General features: G+C 36.7%; 1 protein-coding gene across 1 annotated transcript in view; it reads left to right on the forward strand.

Moving 5' to 3' along the window:
- The window catches only part of SNTG2 (syntrophin gamma 2), a 4,306,282-nt gene that overhangs the window by 2,643,592 nt on the left and 1,640,629 nt on the right, over window positions 1-22,061 (forward strand). The window contains exon 11 of the mRNA XM_044086780.1: window positions 804-875. Coding sequence (XP_043942715.1) covers window positions 804-875 — 72 coding nt within the window. The remainder of the gene's footprint in view (window positions 1-803; window positions 876-22,061) is intronic.

Genomic DNA, 22,061 nt, shown 5'->3' on the forward strand with positions numbered 1-22,061 from the left:
TTTTCCTTGCATGTATACATTTCTACTTATATTGTATTGTCAATAGCTGTCCAATACTTCACTTCTTCAAATCATTCCTTTTTCAGTTCAGGTTTTGTTTTGTCAAAACGGCAACAATGTTTCAAGAGCACAATTAATATTTAGACTGATGTTTCAAATAAATAACTTGTCATTTGCCAATTGAGTTAGTTTAGAATGTATGATTAGTGCAAATATAGCATGTTGCAAAAATAATATGTATTTTTTCGTGTGCTCTAGAGACTGTCATATGCAAGTGACATATATAATGTAGCATATATACAGCAGATAGCTTATGGATTCAGGTTGTTAAAGTAAATTATGCTTATTAATCAGGCAGTTTCATTTAAATTCACAAGTAATTTGGGGATATTTCAGTTGAGTTTCCAGGAATGTGTAGTCCAATGAGTCCACTTTTCCTCATAAACATATTTCACAATTCATTAAACTAGGCAGAGTCTAACATCTGTCTAATAATCATTATAAAGACAAAGAATAGTAATGTCCTAGCTCTTCAAACTTTCTGATATCGCAAAATGTTGACAGTAAGCTATTTTAACTGGAAGACTAAAACATTTCAAGACTTCCTTGTGAATATATATTTTTACTTTTACTGTAGTGTCAGGAATTATTTTTTTAACAATGCATGTTAACAAGCACCTTTTTATATATTCTGACAGCATGCTTTATGAATCTCATTAGAACTGTGTGTGGAAAATGCTACATATAATAGATTTCAATAGCTCTTTAAGTCTTGACTGCATATCTTTTGGTTGTTCCCACAGGTCAGCACATTAGACTGGGTACGAGCTGAAAAAATCTATAACCTCTGTGAGGTGTTGTTTAAAGTTCATAAGGTAGGTCAACCCATGTATTTCAAGATGCATAATAACTAAAAATTGTGACCTTAAAAGTTCTTTTATGAATAACTAAGTGTTCTATCAATACTAGATTAGGGTTCCTATCAGCATTTCGAATGTTGAAAATGCCAAATTTAATTTAATCAAACTGAAATGTTTGAAATCTCAGAAGAGCGAACTGACAGAACATCAATTTCTTTCCCAGGGAAAGAAATTGGTGGGTCGTCATCGGAGTTTGCTATTTCCTCCAATGTGGTGCGGTCTCGGAGTTAGCATATTTAAGTAGGGGGGTGTGGGGGTGAAGCCCCCCAGTTCTGTCAGTGTTTAAAGTGCTGAACTTTTTTTTTTGCACAGAACACCGATTTCTTTCCCTGGGAGAGAAATCGATGTTCCATCAGTTCGCTCTTTTGAGATTTCGAACATTTCAGTTAGATTAAATTGCATTTGGCATTTTCAGCATTCAATATACTGATATAGACCCCTAGACTACATGGTCTAGTAACAATTTACTTCAGCAACAAATTCAAAAGGAAAATCTTTAAAACTGCAGGCATTTAATATATGCATTTTTCTTCATAAAGAGATCACAGCATTCAATGTCCAAATCACATTACAACAAATAAATCCTAATTAAACATACAGTATTACGTTTTAGTCACTCGCACAAAGCACACACTTTTGAATAGTACTCTGCAGAGCATGAAAAAAAAAAAAACAGACTGATTTTCCACATAGTAAATGTTGTTACAACTATACTTTATAAAATAATATGAAACATATTCCTTTCTGTGTAAAAGTATTTAAGCTTAAACCTTACTAAAGCAGTATGTAGTAAGCTGACATACACATATGCACAAGAGCATATCCTTAAATGTGTTCCTTTCATCAAAATTTCTCCTCATATTTGAAAAATTATTAGCGTTCAGAAATAATATGGAAACCTTACATATTATTGTCCTAACATTTATTTGAGCATCCTTTATTCCTGTACTGCTGAAAAAAATCTACAAGAGTTATATTAATTTAAAAAAACATAAAAATAATTCAGGAATATATGATGTCATCTATACTTGTTTTAATTGACTGAGTTACAGTTATTAGTCAATGACAAAAGCATTATGTCTGCTTCTTAAATAGCTATAGAATGAGGGGCAATGGAACCAGTACTTCTCCAAACAGAGTAACACCTTGGTCTACTGAACTGAATGTTGTGGAATTTTGGGATGAGCAGATGCTGTAATATTGCTAATTATACCACTTTTACTGATTTCTCAGGAGTGTGAGCATAAGTGAGTTGCTCAAATAGAACTAATCTTGCATTGTCCCCTGAAAAGATGGACTTGTACTTGGTGTATTTTTTCTTTCTGATCAATGTATCAAACTAAATTAAAAAAATCTGATTCTTTCACAGAATCACAAGCTAGTTTGAAATTTATGTGTCAGTTTAATAAAGTGAACAGTGCTTTGTAAAAGAATACATTTAATCTTTTGAGCTTCATCTCTGAGCAAACCAGTCAATAACTCAGTGATCAAGAGTTATACTTAAAAAGAAGCATCTGTGTTGGGTGGGTTACACAGGTTAACAAATGAATTAAACAATTATTCTGACAGAATTCACATAGAAGAAGTAGGATATTTCAAAAATCATAAACTGATAGATTAGAATCAGTCAATACATGTCTATGACTCATTGCTAACCAAAAGGGTCTGTAAATTCCACCAAAAAATGCCTGTAGCTATCAAATTACACTGCTTAGCAATTGAGGGAACCACACGGCTGCATACACAAGAAACATAACACCTACAAAAGACAACAGCCAACCATTGACATTAATGGAAGAAGCCATGGTTCAGATAAGTTTAATGAAGTTCAGCAGAGTTATGGGAGTAGGAACGAGTTTTATATATATATATATGTATATCTGGGTCTATATGTGTGAGTGTACGTCTGCTTAGGTGGTTGCAATAGTGAGCTTATGCAGGGTATCAAGAGAGATAGAGGGTATGCATGCATGTGTACTTGCATGTGAGCATGTGTGTGTGTGTGTGTGTGTGTGTGTGTGTGTGTGTGTGTGTGTGTGTGTGTGTGTGTGTGGGGGTGCCTGTGATAATTGAGATACATGGTCCATCGATGTAAATACCACTGCCATCAGAGGGCAGAAAGTGCTAGAGGTAGAACTTATTGATTAAGAGACATCCAAATGCGCTGATATTGAGGTCTTCATAATTAAAGCTAAAGATGTCACATTTTTCATAGATCACATAAAATGACCTGTTTCAAGGGCATGATTTAAAAAACATTAATTAAATCAAAATAAATCAAAATAATGAATTTAATTAATGAACAATCCCTGTCCTATGCTAAGAATCCAGAAAGTTATTCTGTACAAAATAACTGCAGCAATAATTATTTGGAAACAGGTTTAGAGGATTCAGCTCTAATGAAGCATAAAGAAAATGTAAGCATTTTACACTTAAACATGTAAAAACATGTAATGATCTGTTAAATTTGGGTGACTTTTAGGCCAGCCTATTAAGTACAAAACATAAACATGTAACATGCAAATAGGTAATACAATACATTCAATGTAGAAGATCATTCAACATATTAACATTTGGCAAGATAGATTATACAATCCATACAAAGAATTATTAAGACTTTTATCACATTTCACAAAACATTCAACTGCATGGATTATTCAGAAAGGACTCTAAGGATAAGATACACAAGGCTGAATAACAAGAAGCTGACTTGAGCAAAAGTTCAGGATATCAAAGAAATATATATGGCTCTAGCTTCTCAGGAAGAAGAGGAGATATGTGGAGCTGAAGAAGCATGGCAGTACATCAAAACAGATTCTACGCAGGTATGTGAGATATGCGCTTGAGCTAGGTAAGGAAAACAGGTGTATAAGGAAAGCTGGCAGTGGAATACAGAAGTCCAAGAAGCCATCAAAAGAAAAAAAAAGAAGTGCAGAAATACATGGGAAATAGAAAATAAGGATGAGGTTAAGAAGGAATACTGGTTGGCTAGCAAAGAAGCTAAGAGAACAATTGCAGTAGCAAAGAACTAAACAGGTGACACTAACAAGCTTTAGAGATTGGGTGACCTATACATCGCTACTCTGATGAAGAACGAATGTTCTCCAGGAGGGTGTTAATGTACAGGTAATGCCCACTGAAAACTGAGTCCACTACTACATGGCAGCATATCAAGCTGCTGTGGTGCTCGGACTATAATGAAGCTAACAGACACCATTATTTTATACTCACTAACCTGCACCTTTGCTGTTTAGTATAAGTAAACTTAAAAAAGGAAAAATAAAAAAATAGAAAAGTATATGCATGTGTATGTATGTGTGTGTTTATGTCTGTGTGTGTGTGTGTGTGTGTGTGTGTGTGTGTGTGTGTGTGTGTGTGTGTGTGTGTGTGTGTGTGAGAGCGCATATGTGCAAGAAAGTAAGAGTGAGTGTGAGTGAGACATTATTTTACACTGTCTACGCAGTGCGTTTGCTGTTTGTTGAATGTAAAATTAAAACAAACACATAAAAAATAGAAACGTGTGTGTGTGTGTGTGTGTGTGTGTGCGTGTGTGTGCGTGTGTGTGTGTGTGTGCGTGTGTGCGTGTGTGTGTGCGTGTGTGTGTGTGTGTGTATGTTTGTACGTGTGTGTGGGAGTGTGTGTGTATGGGTCTGTGTATGAGTGTACGTTTGTTTCTGTGCATGAAAGCAGAAGAGTGTGTGTGTGTGTGTGTGTGTGTGTGTGTGTGTGTGTGTGTGTGTGTGTGTGTGTGTGTGTGCGACAGAATGTGTTTATGAGTGAGAGAGAATGCGAATGAGAGAGAAAATTTGAGCAGTTGGTGCATCTCTTTTGAAATTATGAGGTATACATACCTCTCAACCTCTTTGCTCAAGAAATCAAGTTGAAGACTAAAATAACAGGGGGCAAAGGCTCAGAAATAGGAACAGCTTTTTAATATTGCTCTTATAAAATCAGAAAGTTGGTATAATAACAGGATTTATGTTAGCATACATTTTCTGAAGGATATGAAGTCCATACCTTTCACATGTCCCTGATTTTGACTCAAATTTTAGCTCTGCCTCCCTACATTTCCCTCCTAAAATTGGTGACGTTTGGAGAAAAGGTGTAAATTGCACTTCATAAACAATGCTAATAAATCAAGTTATAGATACTTTTTACTTCAGAAAATGCATATTAATTAATTTTTTTATTCTGTCAATATCTCAGATTAATGGTACTAATATTTTCAAAGTGTCCCTGACTACTTCTGGATTTGTCCCTGATTATGTTCAGATTTGTCCCTGCTTAGTTAAGAGCTATGATAAAGTCTGAAACTCAAATGTAACTCATTATTTAATGACTTCAGCTCCAAATGACTTGGCAGCATATACTACAGCAAGTCTGACACAGCAGGTAGAGGAAATATTTTCACCAAAATTATTAGTATATATTGTGATGCCCACCACTGCAACCAATATGTAATGGCCACCAATATGTGTCGTCCCCATGCTGGACCAATAAACAAGAAGCCTTAAACCTCACCACTGACACTGGAGAGGGACACGCACTTGGAATACAAATGGATACACTCAGTATTTCCAGAAGCATACCTCTCTGCATCGAGTACAATTTCCCTTAAGAGCACACAGGGAACACACTCAGCTTGGGGTCTGGATGTCTCTTTATCTGTCTCCCTTCAGGTCACCAATTAGACACCCCACTGGAACAGCTGTAGGGTTTGGTCCTCAGCTGAGTGCCCAAGCCAAGTCCTCCAGCACCCTCTCTGTAAGCCCAGTGTTTCATGTCCCTGCCCCAAGTAGCTGACACACACACACACATACACACACACACACACACACACACACACACACACACAAAATGGGAAAGACCGGCACAGAATACCCACTCTACCAATTTTGCCCAGACTATAAGGTAGTTGTCACTGCCAACAGTCAGTGCTATAAGGCTCTTAACAAAGGGTGTTCAATTATATTGTGTAATATTGATAATAATACAAATGGTAGCAGTTCACCAAGATGGCTAGGCCTTTTGAAGTGGCCCACACAGTGTCATTAAATAAATATAAGCACTCTCCAAGGTTAGATACTGTCTACAAGGACAAACCACAATAAAAGTTTTAAATATATTTATTAATAAATAAAGTACATGAAAATACTGAATATATATTCACAGTAAACCACACAATTCAAATCATAGAAAATATTGAAAGGAACATTGATGGACAGATTCAGACAAATAAAGAAAAACAATACCTAAACTAAGCTTCAGTATATTCCTGACTGAATGTAAGAAAAGTACTGTTCCCTAGTTAAGTTACTTACTACTGCAAGGCAAGATGATGTGGGTGAGGGACTTTCTAGTCAGGTTTCCCAAACAGAATACTCAATATGCTGAGATTTTTCTTTGTAATATCTAAAATAAAATTTCCATGAGAGCTAACAGAATGATCTCATCTGGTCATATGACTAGATTCTCACAGTATTCCCCCTTTGAAGTTGAGACAGGAAGTTAGCACAGATAACCACCGTACACATCCAAATGTTTATGGCAGTGCTGGGGGGCTCATCTCTTTTAACTGATCTAATGGACAAAGGCTTTTCCCCAGACCCAGCATCTCCAGTCCTATTCTGCACTGTAGGGTGCCTTTTAATGGTTTAATAGCTGATTTGCATTTCCTTTAATTTTCTTAATGTCAGCCTCTGCTGTGCCAGTATCCTCTATTAAAACATCTACATTTAATTCAGCTACAATAGTACATGTACATTTCTCTTAATTTCAGCAGTATCCTCTGTTGCTACATTTCAACACAAAAAAGCTCACAAATACAATTTCAGCACAAGCATTTGTGCAAAATCAGTTTGATATGCAAATGACATACAATTCTAATACATTTTTAACATAAGTATCTTGTATAAATCAGTTTGATATTCAAAAGACATATCATTCTTTACAATACTCCAGCTGGCTATGCTGGCACTTGCCCATATCAGCATATATATATATATATATATATATATATATATATATATAGAGAGAGAGAGAGAGAGATAGTAATTAAGAAACAAATTCAAAACAATTTAAAAGATTGCCCATTCTCCAAGTACAATAATGCCCTTTGGGGTGTGTGTGTTATTGTGCAAATCACACCCTTCCAGGTGTGTAGGGGCCGAGGGCCTTAGTGTACCCTTGGGCAGGTATTATTTATGCAATAACATATATCTCATTGAGCATTATTGCTTGCATATCAGGGTATAATGAACAACAGAAGGATAACAAAGGTAGGTGGCAAATGATGATTATAAGTGATGCCAGCAACAGTCTATTCACTAGTCCAAGAGACATAAAGAGCAGATGGAAGTAATATTTCAAATATGTTAAGAAGTTTCTTAATGAAGACAATTCAAAAGAAGTTGTACTGCCACATGCACATCCTACAATAAAAGGGGAAGGAGAACTCACCCTAGAAGTATGAAGTGCAGTAATGAAATTGAAGTCAGGGATACTGACAGTCTTAGATGCAGTCTTAGCTGAAATGATTAAAATGTTGGTTCATTAGGGGAAAATGGCTCACTGGGTTACTTTTAATTACATGGAGAGAGAGTAGTATCCCAGATGAATAGAGAATAAACATTCCGGTGGCAGTTTATAAGAATAAAGATGATCTGCAGAACCGCAGGCAGTACAGAGGTATTAAATTGCTATTGTACTGCAGGAAAGAACTTTAGATGGTGACTGACAAATAATTATATTAAGTAGAACAAAGTAAGACTGGGAGATGAGCAGATCAGATGCAATACAACTGACCTGATATTCACAATGAGATGGATAGTGCTGAAGAAGCTGGAAATGAGGACAGATTCCAACTGGGCATGCTTAGGCTTCAAGACAGCATATGAAAATAAGAAATGAGGAGAACAGATGTAATAATTTAAAGATATTTCAAAGTCCTGGAACATTGTAATATTAAATATGTGCTACATAGAAGGATCCAATGACAAAAATACTGTAGTCATATTCAGAGTTAGTTAGTTAGTTAGTTAGTTAGTTAGTTAGTTAGTTAGTTAGTTAGTTAGTTATTCATTCATTCATTCATTCATTCATTCTTGAACAAGGTAGAGCACTGATCCAGGTGGACCATATTCAGGCTCAACCTAGGAGAAGCTACTACAAAGTAATAGTAGACAAAGAAGTGGTTTACAATACAGACAAAGACTACAAATACAATATAATACAATATTGACCATGGAAAAACATTACAAAACACTGTCAAAGTTTGCCTAACGTAGTGGGAGGCTATCTAATACAATATGCAGCATGTAAAAACATTATAACAGCATAACAGAAGTATATCTAATAAAGTAGGAAATAATATCAAGGTATACACAGTCCTATTTACAGAGTTATTGCAGCTTATTTTGGACTATAGTGATGGATAGCTAATAGGGTGGGTGATGAAAGACAGATAGAAGACCAAGTGAGGTACAGTACAGGGAGGTGGGATCTGTGAAGGTGGGAATGTGCTGGACAGTGAGATGGGAGGATGTGGATTAGAGTACAAAACAGACTGATGACAGAGTGGCAGGGGTTAATCTAATATAGGTGTCTTCCATTAAAATATGAAATGAATATAAGTAGGAAGGACAGAGTGCATCTAATGAGTAAAGTAATTAGTTGTAGAAAAAAGAATTTACACATAGCTCTTGTGTGCAAAAATGTTTTGAGATGAAGTCTAAAACTGACTAAGGCAATAGTGTTTCTTGAGTTTTCCATCACATGTCTGAGGTGACATTATTGGACTGTAGGTTTGTGAGTGATGTAGCGAGGGATAGAGAGAGGACTGTGATCTAATATTAAAGAATGCAGTTCTATGAGAATCAGCTGGAGCAGACAGTGAGGGAGACTTGGCATAAGAATTTGTGGATTCAGCAGGCTAGGAGGAATGTGCAACCATCACCTATGGTTGCTTTAGTTATGACTGAGCAGTGGCATTCTATTCGGGGGTCTAAAGTGATGAGCCTACAGATTTGATTCCCCTGTGTTTGCAAAGCTTTTTTATTTCTCTGAGGCTTTGACAATAATAAGTAGGACATATTCTAGTTGAGGAAGGAAATCTGATTTTCCTTTTTATAGTCTGCATTAAGGTGACAGTAAGCAAGATATTTTAAATGGCCCAAAAAAGGTAGGGTATTTCCTTTAGATTTGTGAGAATGATCCAGTCAGATGCCAAGGTATTTGAAGTGTGGCATGGTTTCTGTGTGATATTTTAAGTATGCCATATTTTCCACTATTGTAAGATTATAGATAGTTTTTGTCTTGTGCTGAAAATCATGTTTCTAGTTTACTGGGTGCTTAGTATGAGGTTATTGTATGAGAACCATAGTGATAATGTATTTAGGACTTTTTCAAGTTGATTTTTGATGGTGAAGTTGAGGTGGTAGGATCAGTAGGTAACCGTATCATCTGCAGGCATAAGGATGGGAGTTTGAGGTAGGAGCGCTATGAGTGAGTGCATTAATGAATAGTGAGAATAGTAACGGTAGGATAACCGATTCTTAAGGTTCTCCTTTGGCAAGACAGGCACAGAGAGAGAGGGAGTTCACTATTTGGACATTGAAGTGTCTATGTTTAAGAAAAGTGGGGAACAAGATGAGACAGTCTTTGCTTATGCCTGACTAAAGGAATGAGATAAGAAGTATTGAATGTTTTACCGGATCAAAGGCTTTGGTGAGGTCTACGTCTTGTACAGTGCTCTTTGCCCATGTTCCTTAGGATATCAGTGGTTATTCTGTAAAGAGTACTCACTGAGTTTCTACTGGACAAAAATACATGCTTTGGGGAGACTATGCTGTATTTTTTGAAATAGTCCCCGAGTTAAGTGAAGATTATTTTTTTCAGGATTTTTCCTAGGGTTAAAATGATAAAGATTGGAATGAAGTTTTTGGCATCTTTGGGGTTACCGATTTTTGGTAGTGGTTTAACAATGGCTTTCTGTTTTATTTTCTCCAAATGTTTTGGGTTTCTAATAGCATGACAGGAATGGACCCTATTCTCAAGTCAGAGTTCATGTGGAATTTATGACATTAGTATTGCTTCATTCTTTGATGTAAACCCGTAATGCACTTCTCAGCACACACAATGTAATCAGAGTTGCCTCTTTCTGCAGTTCATATAGGGTTACATGTACTAGTAGCATATTTAAATATGCTTTCACATTCTTTTTTATTGTTATTATTCATGCTGCTCCAACTACTATTGGAATTGCTTGGACATCTTTATTCCACTTTGCTCTTATTTCTGCTTGCACGTCCTTGTACTTTCCTGGTACTCACTCATAAACATTTTAACAAACATCCTGCATTTAATCTCAGGGATATTTGTCAATTATAACCTACTCTGTTAACTGCAGAAGGTAAACTTTATTGGACCATTTATTCTCTATCCCAGTACCCAAACTATGACACTGCATTCCTGTCTCAATCCAAGATATTGAAAACTACTCAGACTTCAGACAATAGCTCAAGAAACAACTTTTCACCCAAGCCAAGTGCAGCTGCACTTTCTCAGTTCACGTTACATGAACCCTGCAGCTCTCTCACAGGCATTTATCACTACTGCATCCTTCCTTATCTCATCATGTCATGTCTTTACATAATATCTCTCATTTATCCTACATCCTTCTTCTCTCTGCATCTCTCTCTCACATTCCTATCTATTCCTCTTCCCACTGCATGCCTCTCTCACTTTCTCTCTGTCTTCTCCCAATGCTATCCTTTCCTGCAATTATTCTCACTTGCCTCTTCTAATGTCTTCATACCTCTCCATATAATGATATGCTGCTGTCCCTGTAGCATAAGCCATCTCAGTCATTATGGCTACATGTTATCCATAAAGTTCTGCTAAGCATAATTCCATTTTCCCACCCATGTTTTGGCATTGTTAACTGTTTCTTAAACTAGACATTGTAGCATATTTTTGCATCTGTAAATATGTATGACTATATATATATATATATATATATATATATATATATATATATATCTATAGCATATCTTTATCTGTAAATATGTTTTATTCATTTCTAATATCATCCTATTCACCCAGGCTGTGTCTGCAAATGGTCCATTGAAATCAGTGGACTACCCTGGTAAATAAATATATATATATATATATATATATATATATATATATATATATATATATATATATATATATGTATCCAGATAGATAGATATAGCTATAGAGGTATAGATATCTATATATAGATATAAATATAGATATAGATACAGATATAGATATATCAGCCACAATAAAACTAGGAATATGGCTGTTAAAGGTAGATAATGAAGCATATGCAGACAACAATATACTGCACGTATCAGAACCATCATGGCATATAGCATAAATGATTTCACTTTAATAAAAAAAATGCATAAAACATATAGAGATAAGCACTTTAGGGTGTGGTATTCAGCCAAAAGTGCGTATCTTTTATATGTTTTATGTGTTTATACTACACACCATGGTGGTTCTGATACTAGTTCTATACTGTTGAATATATGTATATCTAACTATATACAGTAGAGAGTCGAATTTCCGAACATCGATTATCCGAAATGTCACTTATCCAAACCCAATCTTCCAAAGTTTTTGGGTAGTAAAAATCATAAAATCTGAATATGTAAATGTTATATGTATTAGCTTCTGCATGTTCTTTGAACTTGTAGCCTACTTGTGTGTGAAAAATATTCTTTATTGTCCACTAGACTTGCTGAATGGTTGTAAAGTGTATTCCCTGAGTGCAGAAAAAACAAGATTTTAGAAGTTTTTTATCCAGTTCAATGTATGTTTGATTATCCAAACAGTTTGATTATCCGAACTACCCTTGGTCCTAATTAGTTCGGATAATCGACTCTACTGTATATATCAACCTATATCTCTCTCTCTATATATAGATATATATAGATATATATATATATATATATATATATATATATATATATATATATTTATATATATATATATATATATATATATGAATAAATACTTTAAACATAAGGCACTATCATGGCTGGACATAGCAATTTCAAACACTGACAATACTTTTTTTCTTGTATGGCTATATCTGACTTTTCTTGTATCTGTTTTTTAACTGTTAGTGTTGAGTGTTCCTTTGTGATATGACCTTCCTCAATTGTTAATAATATGTTGATGTTCATGTTTCCAGTCCTTCTCAGCTAACTGTTCATTTTAAAGTTTGCACAATCACTAGTGTAACAGTCTTGCCACATTACTGTGCCATTCAGTAAACAGACCTTCAACAGTTAGTGTATCACAACCAGTAATGAGATGTGCAACTGTTTCCAGTTCAGTTTCATCGAACCTGCATTTGAATGGTTCTCTCAAGTTTTCTTTAGACTTTGTAAACTAATGTGCCCATAGCTGTCTTCCATATGGTGGGTATGACATTGTTTTGATGCATAGGTTGTGTCAGTGGTGGACCGGTAGTGTAATTGTGTTCATTGCAGAGAATGAGGAACCAAGGATATATATTATCTGAACCAGGAGAGACTTCTGAATATGTTTAAAGTAACTTTTATGATATCCTCGATGATAATTTTTTTGAATTAGAAAAGAAGTGTATAGTGGGGTGGGGTATATTGAGTTGGGGGAGGTTGTTGGGGAATTAAGGAAGTGCAAAGGAAAAATTTCAAGGAAATGCTTACCAGTAGAGGGCCTGAGAGTGTGATGATGGTGTTTGATTAGTCAGGGTGATTTTCTTGTCATCCTTTTGTAATACTATTTATGAGGTTCCGGAATGTTTTGGGTTGTATTTGAAGATTGACTGTTTGTACTGGAGGAAGCAGCCCTTATACCTACAAGTGGCCATTTTTGATATATATCTAAGTTGTATGAAATGTTGGAAGCTTTCTGAAGATGGATTTTGTTTTCTGGAAGAACAAGCTTTATGCCTAAGTTCACAGATAGAATTCATTTCTGGGGATAGCCATGTGCTTGAAGTATTTTAAGGAGTTGGTAAATTTAGGAATGTGCTTATTTTGGAGACGTATCTGTCCATCAGTGAATGAATTATGTGAAAATAAAAAAGCAGCAAACCAAAGACCAGGAAGGAACTGAACCACAAAACTTATAAGCTTTCATTTGTTTAATAAAACACCAATAACTTCATCAGAATAAATACAAAAACTTGAAACCACCCTTTAAATACTTGTCATGTGCAAAAAATCATCCAGTGACAAAATGCTTCAAATAAATTATTTAAATAGCCATTATGATGTCATGAAAATTTTAAAATATACTACAAAATGTTTACCATTGCATATATGTATATATATATATATATATATATATATATATATATATATATATATATACAAATACAGAACTGTATATATGTAATAGTCAATAATAACAAACTACTTCAAAGTGTTTCATCAAGTAAAGTCCATTTTGTGAACAACTACATCAAAGCCTTTGTAACTGAAGAAAACACTTGATTCATAGGTTCATAGGTAGGTACTAGGCTATTGGCTCTAGGGCCTGTACAAGCCTAGCCAAATGGTACCCTGGCGTTTGCCACCCAAGAAAATTATTTTCCTGTGCTCCTGTCAAGCAGAGCCACAGAAGTGATCCTCGGGGTGAATTTCCTATCTCTCATCCAATCATCAAGATTTTTCTTGAAGAGTACTAATGAGGAGCTTTGTTTGATATAGATAGGTAGTTTGTTCCGAAGTATGGGAAGTCTCTGGGACAGGAATCTATCTCTCCAGCCTGTTCTGTTTATTGTGGTGACAAGGGTTAGGTCCCTAGAGCATGTAGCTTGAAAATATTGGGATTTCTTTAAGTGGACCATGTCCAACAGTTCTGGGTTTGACATAGCTTTGTATGTTAGGCAGAGATCGCCTCTGAGTAGACGATATGTGACAGAGTAAAGCCGGAATTTTTTGAGATGGTCTGCGTAGGGTATCTGTTTGAGGCTGGTAATCCTCTTTGTGAGGTATTTCTGTGGCATTTCCAGTTGTTGTAGATGTCTTGTGAGGTACATACCAAAAAGGGCATTGTACTCTATAATGGGTCTAATGAGTGATGAGTACAGGGGAACAATAACCTCTTTTTTCCTGGATGATAAAAACTTTTTGTGATGAGGTGTGCCACATAGAAGGATTTCCTGACTACAGTGGCGATGTGATTATCAAAGGAGAGACTACTGTCCACCTGTGTCCCAAGGTCTCTTATCACACTTTCTGTGTTAAGTAGACTACCACCTATGTGGTAGTTCATGGGCACAGAGTTTTTACCAAAAGGGATGACAATGCACTTTTTGGAATTGAGCTTGAGGCCATGGCTTTGACACCAGGCATCTGTCTCAGTGAGGCCCTTTTGTAGGATGTCCACATCGTTAGGAGTTTTGATTATGGCTCCTAGTTTGCAGTCATCTGCAAACTTTGTTAGCCAAAGACCTTCTGTGTTAGCTTGTACTACAGAAAAGTAGATACCAAACAGGAGAGGACCTAGGACTGAACCCTGTGGTACTCCACTTGTCACTGATCTGAAGTTGGATTTAGAGTCTACTATTTTCACAGTGTGGGTTCTGTCAGCGAGCCAGTTGGCATCCCATCTTGTGACATAGGGATTTATACCTAGTTTAGTGAGTTTATCTATAATTCCAGAGTGAAGGATGGTGTCAAAAGCCTTGGCGAGATCTAGATAGGCTGTGTGGACCACCTTACCCTCATCTATGGCTTTGGTGACCACTTCAAAGAAGTCTATCAGGTTTAGGAGACATGATCTACCTTTTACAAACCCGAACTAGGTAGGGTCCAGAGTTTGGAGATTACCAATGTCATTATTTGTAAGTTCCATGATGACATGTTCCATAGCCTTGCAGACCAAACTCATCAGGCTAATGGGGTGGTAGTTCCCTGGGTCTGTGGTGGCTCCCCCTTTGTGGAGTGGGATAACTGTTGCTGTGCACCATTCAGTGGGCACAAAGCCTGAGGTGAGGCTATGATTGAACATGGTACTTAGGTGGGGTGCCAGTTCATTCTGTAGTTAATGCAGAATGCAGTCTTGGATGTTGTCAGGTCCCATGGATGCTGTGTTCTTGGCTTTGGAGAGTGTGTTTTTTACCTGTGCAGCCGTGATTACAGGAACTTTGCATTCTTCCCATATAGAGATGGGCCCTTTAGGGGGTGAGAGAGGGGTAAAGTTAGCACTGAACCTATCTGCCAGGATGTTGGCAATATCAGTTGGTTCTGTATATTTAGTGCCATTGTGCTGCAACTCAGAGCAGATGAGTGTTGCCATTGAGATTCTTGGCATAGCTATAGAATGCTTTGGGATTGTCTTTAGAATCAGTGGCAATTTTGTTTTCATAACTAGCTTTGGAGGATTTTATGAGGGATCTCAGCTTCTTACTGAGGCTGACCATGGAGTTCCTCCAATCATGGGATTTTACTCTTTTTTGCAACAGTTTCTTTCTTCTGTTGTAAATTTTGTTTATGGCAAGGGACCACCAGATTGGCTTCCTTTTTTGGAGGATAGCATCTTGGTTCTGTTAGGGATTGTACGATCCATGCACTCGTGTAAGTGCTTATAAATTGCATTTGTATAGGATTCAGCAGTCGTACCTCTATTGTCCATCAGCATGGGTGCTGTGAAGTTAGCCACTTCTGCTTTAAGAAGCGTGAAGTTGGCTTTTTAGAAAATGTTTATGGTGGTTTCCCTAATGGGGGGTGGGGGTGGGATGTGGATGTCTACGGTGATTAGCTTGTGGTCGGATCTGACCAACGAGGAATTGACCTCTGGTGTGGAACACCGGTTGCCCATGTTGGTAATGACCAGGTCTAGGATATTGCTGCCCCTGGTGGGGGTGTGGATAAGTTGATCCAAGGCATTGGAATTTATGAATTCCAGAAAACGTTGAGAAAAAGTCGGTACATGAGTAGTTTTCCCAGTTAATAGTGGGGTAGTTGAAATTACCCATTATTAGGGTGTTAGGTTGTACCCTAATATTTTCCAATGTATCAAGAAATGAGGAGTGGGAATCCTGGAGCATGGTGGGGAATCTGTAGCAAGCTACAATTTGGATTGTGGTCTTGCCCAGAGTTAGTTGCACTTAGAAAATCTCGGATGCATTATGCTGAGCAACTAGCCTGGAGGCTTGGATATCCTTAATGTTTCGGTCCGGGTTAGGTGACTGAAAGGTGTGGTATGAATTATAGCCTGGTAATGCAGGGGTGATCTCTGAAGCCATGAGCCAGGTCTCTGTCACTGCACAGATGTCGATGTTCTCCATTTTAAGGAGTGTCTCGAGTGAATGCATTTTGAGGTTTAGACTTCTAGCATTAAGTAGCATTATTCTCAGATTTTGCTTACTTGTACCTGTTATGGTGATGAATTTGTCATTTGAATCTTGCCTAAAAAGGGGTGGCAAGATCTTTAGCCAGTATCCGTAATCCCAAGGGTGACAGGTGCAGGCCATTTCTGGCAAAGCATCATGGTTTGTCGATCATGTCATCCCAGGCAGACAGATACTGGATCCCCTTAGAATGACACCAGAAACTTAGCCAATTGTTGAAGTCAATCATTTTGTCCTTGTACTGTGGTATCATTCTGGGTGATGGCAAGATGCTACTCAGGGCTAGGGTCATACCTGCTTGGGCTACAAGATCGGACAGCTCCTCCATGTCTCTTTTCATGTAGTCCAGGGAGGTACATCTCAGGTCATTCACACCAACATGGACAATGACAGAGTCATATTTGTACTTGTTGTGGAGTGACCTGAGTGTACGCATTATGTGGTGAATCCTGGCACCTGACAGGCAGCTGACAGTAACTTTCTCCTTGTTTAGCCTGGTGAATGGAACATTAGTGTGCCTGACTATAGACTCACTTATAACTAGAGTGTTGGGTATGTTGTTATGCCTTATGGGCTGTGGTTGAGTGGCACACTGAGTTTGTAGGCCATGTGCCATTTGGGTTGTGTTGGGTGGTGGAGGTTGCTTGCATTACTGCTTTGGAGGTCCCTGTTGCTTGGGTAAATTTTTATTGAGAGCATCCATGAATGTAGGTGTGTGTTGTGTGTTTCTATGTGTGTGTTTTGGTGGTGTAGGTTTTGAGGGACTATGTGATGAGTGTGGTGTGGTGCAAGTGTTTACTTTCTCCTCTTGACTGTCTAGTCCAGTCTTGGGTGAAGAGAGCTTTGTTTCCAGTTTGGCTATATAAGTGCATCTCTCACAGGTTGTAGTGTTGAGTGGTAGGAGGAGAGGGTTGTCTGTGTACATGAGGCAATTGCTGCATTGCCCCAAGATGTCCAGATTCATCAGGTAGACAGGAGAAAACACCGGGAGCTGACCCTTAGACATGCCTGGATAGGTGCTTGTTTATTGCTTACTAAAAGCTGTTTTCCTCTAGACAAGTGAGGAAAGTTAAGTGCAGTAGTAATTTGTAGCTTATTTAGTGCTTACAATGAGTTCTGAACAAGTGCTGAGCGCAAAGAAACAGATTTGAGTGCGGAAACTAGAAAACTGGCTAGTTCTAAGAAACAAAATTAAGCTATAAGGCTTCCCTCCAACACAGAAAGGCTTGGGGGCTCAGAGGCTTACAAACAGTCCTGGATACAGCAAATCTGTATCTGGACTAGACACCTTACAGGAAAGGCAGGAAACAAGCTTAGACATTTTTTTGTAAAGTGGAAAGGGAAAGGAGGAGCAGAAAGTAAATGGGTTGGCCTTCTCAAATGTTCTCCCCAGATTAGGTAGAATGAGGTAATGACACTAGGGTGGGAGGAGTGTCCCAGATCAAATTTACAGTAGGGACGGGCAACTGCAAAGCCACCAAGTATAAAAACAGGATTCCAAAAGGGAGAGAGGGTGGGAAACAAAAATCAGAACAAACAAACCAAACAAGATGCTTAATAATTATAGAAAATTTCTAGTTAATACCTCACACACAGTGAAACTAGCTAGAAAAGTATATGCAGACAATAAAAGTGGTATAAATAACTTGTAATAAGCAAAAAAAACAGGATACTTAATGATATATATCACAGATTAGTTGGCTCAGAGCCCTTCCTCCAATCAGCTCAGTGTGAAATGGCTAATAGTTTCATTTAGTCCTGAAGGGTAGTCTGCTCTTAAAGCCAGCTGCCATTTAGTTTCCCTACATTCTAATAAGGCTTTAAAATTACCCACCAAAGGATCACAAACTACTTTAACTAAGACAGAGAATGTAAATTTCTTAAAATTGTTACATAATAAAACATGTTGTGCCAGTGCATTATTCCTGTCTTTGTTTCTCACTGCCAACACATATTCATAAATCCTTCTACTTAGTGACCTGATGGTCTTGCCAACATAAAAACTGGTACAGGAATTACATATTGCAAAATTAAACAATGCCCACAGAATCACATGTAAACCTGCCTTTCACCCAAATAACTTTCTTGAAATGTTTCAACTCAACAGAATCTGAATTGGCTATATATCTACATTTCCTGCAATGACCACAAGTAAAAGTCCCATCAGGGTCTTTGACCCCATTGTGTGATGCCTTAGAAGTACTTTCAAGTATACTTCTTATGTTACATACCTTTTTATAAGTGAGCAAAGGTTCATTACCCAGGACTTTCATCAATTCAGAATGTCCAAGCAACACCTTCCAATTTTCCTTAACAACACACCTAATAATGTCCATTCCATTTGAAATGGGCAATGGGAAGGCCAGGTCAAACACCTTGTTGTTTTGATTCACCCTACTTGCCACAATGAAATTACCTCTCAAGATGGGACTAGCTAAACTGTCTCTGAGAGTTATAACTTCAGCAACGTTATGTAACCAAAACAAATCATATCCCCAGGCTAAAAAAAAAATCCAATCAGTTTGTTAACCTCACCATCAAAAACAGAATCTTCACTGGTCAAACGACTCAACCTTATAAGTTGTACCTTGACAACCCCTCTTTTCATATGTTGGGGTGAAGACTGTCCCTGTGCGGGTACTGATTGGCAAAGGTAGATTTCTTATGGATACTACTACAGAAACTAAAGCTGTCATCAAGTAGTTCCAAATGAATATCCAGGAAGTCTATTGTTTTCCCAAACCCTCCCAGGGTAAAGTTAAAAAAAACTGATGGAACAATTCAGGTCTTGCAAGAATAACTGGAAACTGTCAATGTTCCCTTGCCACAAAAAAAAAAAAAAAAAAAAAAAAAAAAAAATCATCAGCACAATTTCACATTAAGATGTGGTTTCTCGTGTTTTTGGTGAGTTTGAAAACCCCTTCAAATTGGACAGTCATGAAACACAACTAAGTGCCACTATTGAAATTAACTGCTTAGATGAGTTTGACATTCCTTAAAAATTATTTCTTTGTGGTTAGAAGTGGCTTCTTTAGAAGAATGTGTAAGACTCTGCATTGTACCTCATGGTTTATGATTATTTATATTTCCTAACTGCTTTCAGCAAGGGGACACTGCATCAACAATTGACTGAACTTTTTAATGGTACTGGTGTCGCCCTTATGAAAACGTTGGTTGCCCATTATAAAAGTAATATTAACAACTTAAAAATTGACATGGAAACATTGGGCATGAAAGTTAAAGGCTCCAAAAGTTTCCATTGCTTTTCTACTTTAACTGAAGGTATTTCCATCAAAGTAGACAGGCAGAGGGCAACCATTATTAACAGGAAACAAAGAAAATTGAAGAGGGACTTGGCTGCCTACAAAGACAAGACTGCCTGTGCTTTACCTAAACGTTTAACATCAGTACAAACTGTGAAACCAACTGGTGCATTTGATAATACTAATGAGCTTACAGAGGCAGTTGCTTCTACTTCTGTTTCTAGTTACTGTGATGTTGGCAATACGAATGCTGTTAATAATTCTCCCAATGTTGGTACTGCTATGTCCAAAATGAATGGACCTTTTTTAGTGGACAAATCAGGGATGCAGAGAACCCCGAGGTGGTCAAAAGAAGTACAGGTCACAGATAAGAAGGAACAAGGGAAGAAAGGGAACAACAGGAACCAAAACAACAAAAAGAGAACCGAAATTTTTGTATAGACATTTTAAATTTGCCTGATGTAAGGTGTTACAACGTGGCTTTACATTTATTCCTTCCAACAAAGTGAATGTAGTAAATTTGTTTTTTGATTTTAAGTTATACTTAAGAAAGTTGAATTTGAAGTTCATTTTTAATGGTTTGTCTACTTCTGTTTTACCCACAGAGCAATGTAAATATAGAAGTACTTATAATCCTGCCTTATGCTCTTCCTTACAAGTTTTTGATACATTATGTGAACAGCATTTTAGGGACATTAGTAGATGGTCCCATAGTACTGTTAACCTTACTCAGGGAGAGAGGAAAGCATTAATTGATTTAGCTACTAACAAGGATCTGAGAGTAATGAAGGCAGATAAGGGTGGGGCCCTAGTCATTATGTATACTGTGGACTATGAAAATGCTATGCTGCAGCTTATGAGTGGCCATAAAAACTACAAACAGGTCAATTTAAATGTTTTATTGTGTTTCAACCGTACTGACACTTTATTATTTGATTTCTTTTGTCAACGTAATATTGGACATGGTTTATATGTTTTTACAGGTTGAACATCCGAAGTTAGCAGTTCTTATTGGTATTCCTAAAGTCCACAAATGCAGAAGTGACCCCCTCCATTTTAGACAGATAGTGTCAGCAGCATACCCTAAGACTGAACCAATTTCTATTTGGTTAAATAAAATTTTGAACCCTATTGCATAAAGTTCAAGGTTTTATTTAAAAGATTCATGGCATCTGTTAGAGTTGTTACATGAATTTAATTTGGAAAATTTTGATATGTCAACTGTATTTTAACACTAGATGTCACTTCCCTTTATACAAGTATAGATCAAGAGGCTGGAATTGATTTATTTAGGGAATATCTGACTGGTCATTGCAGGCAATGTAGATATATAGCAAATTCAGGTTCTGTTGAGTTGAAACATTTCAAGAAAGTTATGTGGGCAAAGGACAGGTTTACATGTGATTCTGTGGGCATTGTTTATCTCACAGTATATAATTCTTGTACCAGTTTTTATGTTGGCAAGACCATCAGGTCACTAAGCAGAAGGATTTATGAGCATGTGTTGACAGTGAGAAACAAAGACAGGAATAATGCACTGGCACGACATGTTTTATTATGTAACAATTTTAAAAAATTTACATTCATTGTCTAGATAAAGTAGTTTGTGGTCATTTGGTGGGTAATTTTAAAGCTTTATTAGAATGTAGGGAAACTAAATGGCAGATAGCTTTAAAAGCAGAGTACCCTCCAGGACTAAATGAAATTATTAATATCAAATGTTTTCTTCAGTTACAAAGGCTTTGATGTAGTTGTTCACAAAATGAGCTTTATTTGATGAAACACTGTGTAGTAGTTTGTTATTATTGACTATTATATATATATATATATATATATATATATATATATATATATATATATATATATATATATATATATATATATATATATATATATATATATTTGCAATGGTAAAAATGTTGTAGTGTTATTTTACATTTTCATGACAACATAATGGCTTTTTAAATAATTTATTTGAAACATTTTGTAATTGGATGATTTTTTGCACAAGTATTTAAAGGGTGGTTTCAAGTTTTTGTATTTATTCTGATGAAGTTCGTGGTGTTTTATTAAACGAATGAAAGCTTATAAGTTTTGTGGTCTGGTTCATTCCTGGTCTTTGGTTTGCTGCTTTTTTCTTTGTTTCTTTGGAGTTGTGTAGCCATTTTTGAATGAATAATGTGGCTACAGTCACTGAGTCACTTTTTGATAGGATAGCATTCCAAGAGGTATTTTTTAGGCTGCTTAGTAATGAAGACATGCTGGTCTGTGCTTTTGGCCTGAAGTTAATTAGTTTATATGGTGAAATTGGTTTGTCTGTAGGTAAGGTGAATGCAATGGGACGGTAATCACTAAAAGAAGTAAGTTAATGTTGCTAATGTTTTAGATGCTTATGCTAAAAAGTTTAAGGATAGCATGGTTATCAGACATTAGGTATGGCCTAATATAGTTGGTTGTTTAATTGTTTGGCTGAGTCCATTGGCAAAGCTTAAATAACTT

This window comes from Protopterus annectens, chromosome 1.part1, assembly GCF_019279795.1.
Source record: "Protopterus annectens isolate FY-2018-M chromosome 1.part1, PAN1.0, whole genome shotgun sequence".
Taxonomy (NCBI): Eukaryota; Metazoa; Chordata; order Ceratodontiformes; family Protopteridae; genus Protopterus; species Protopterus annectens.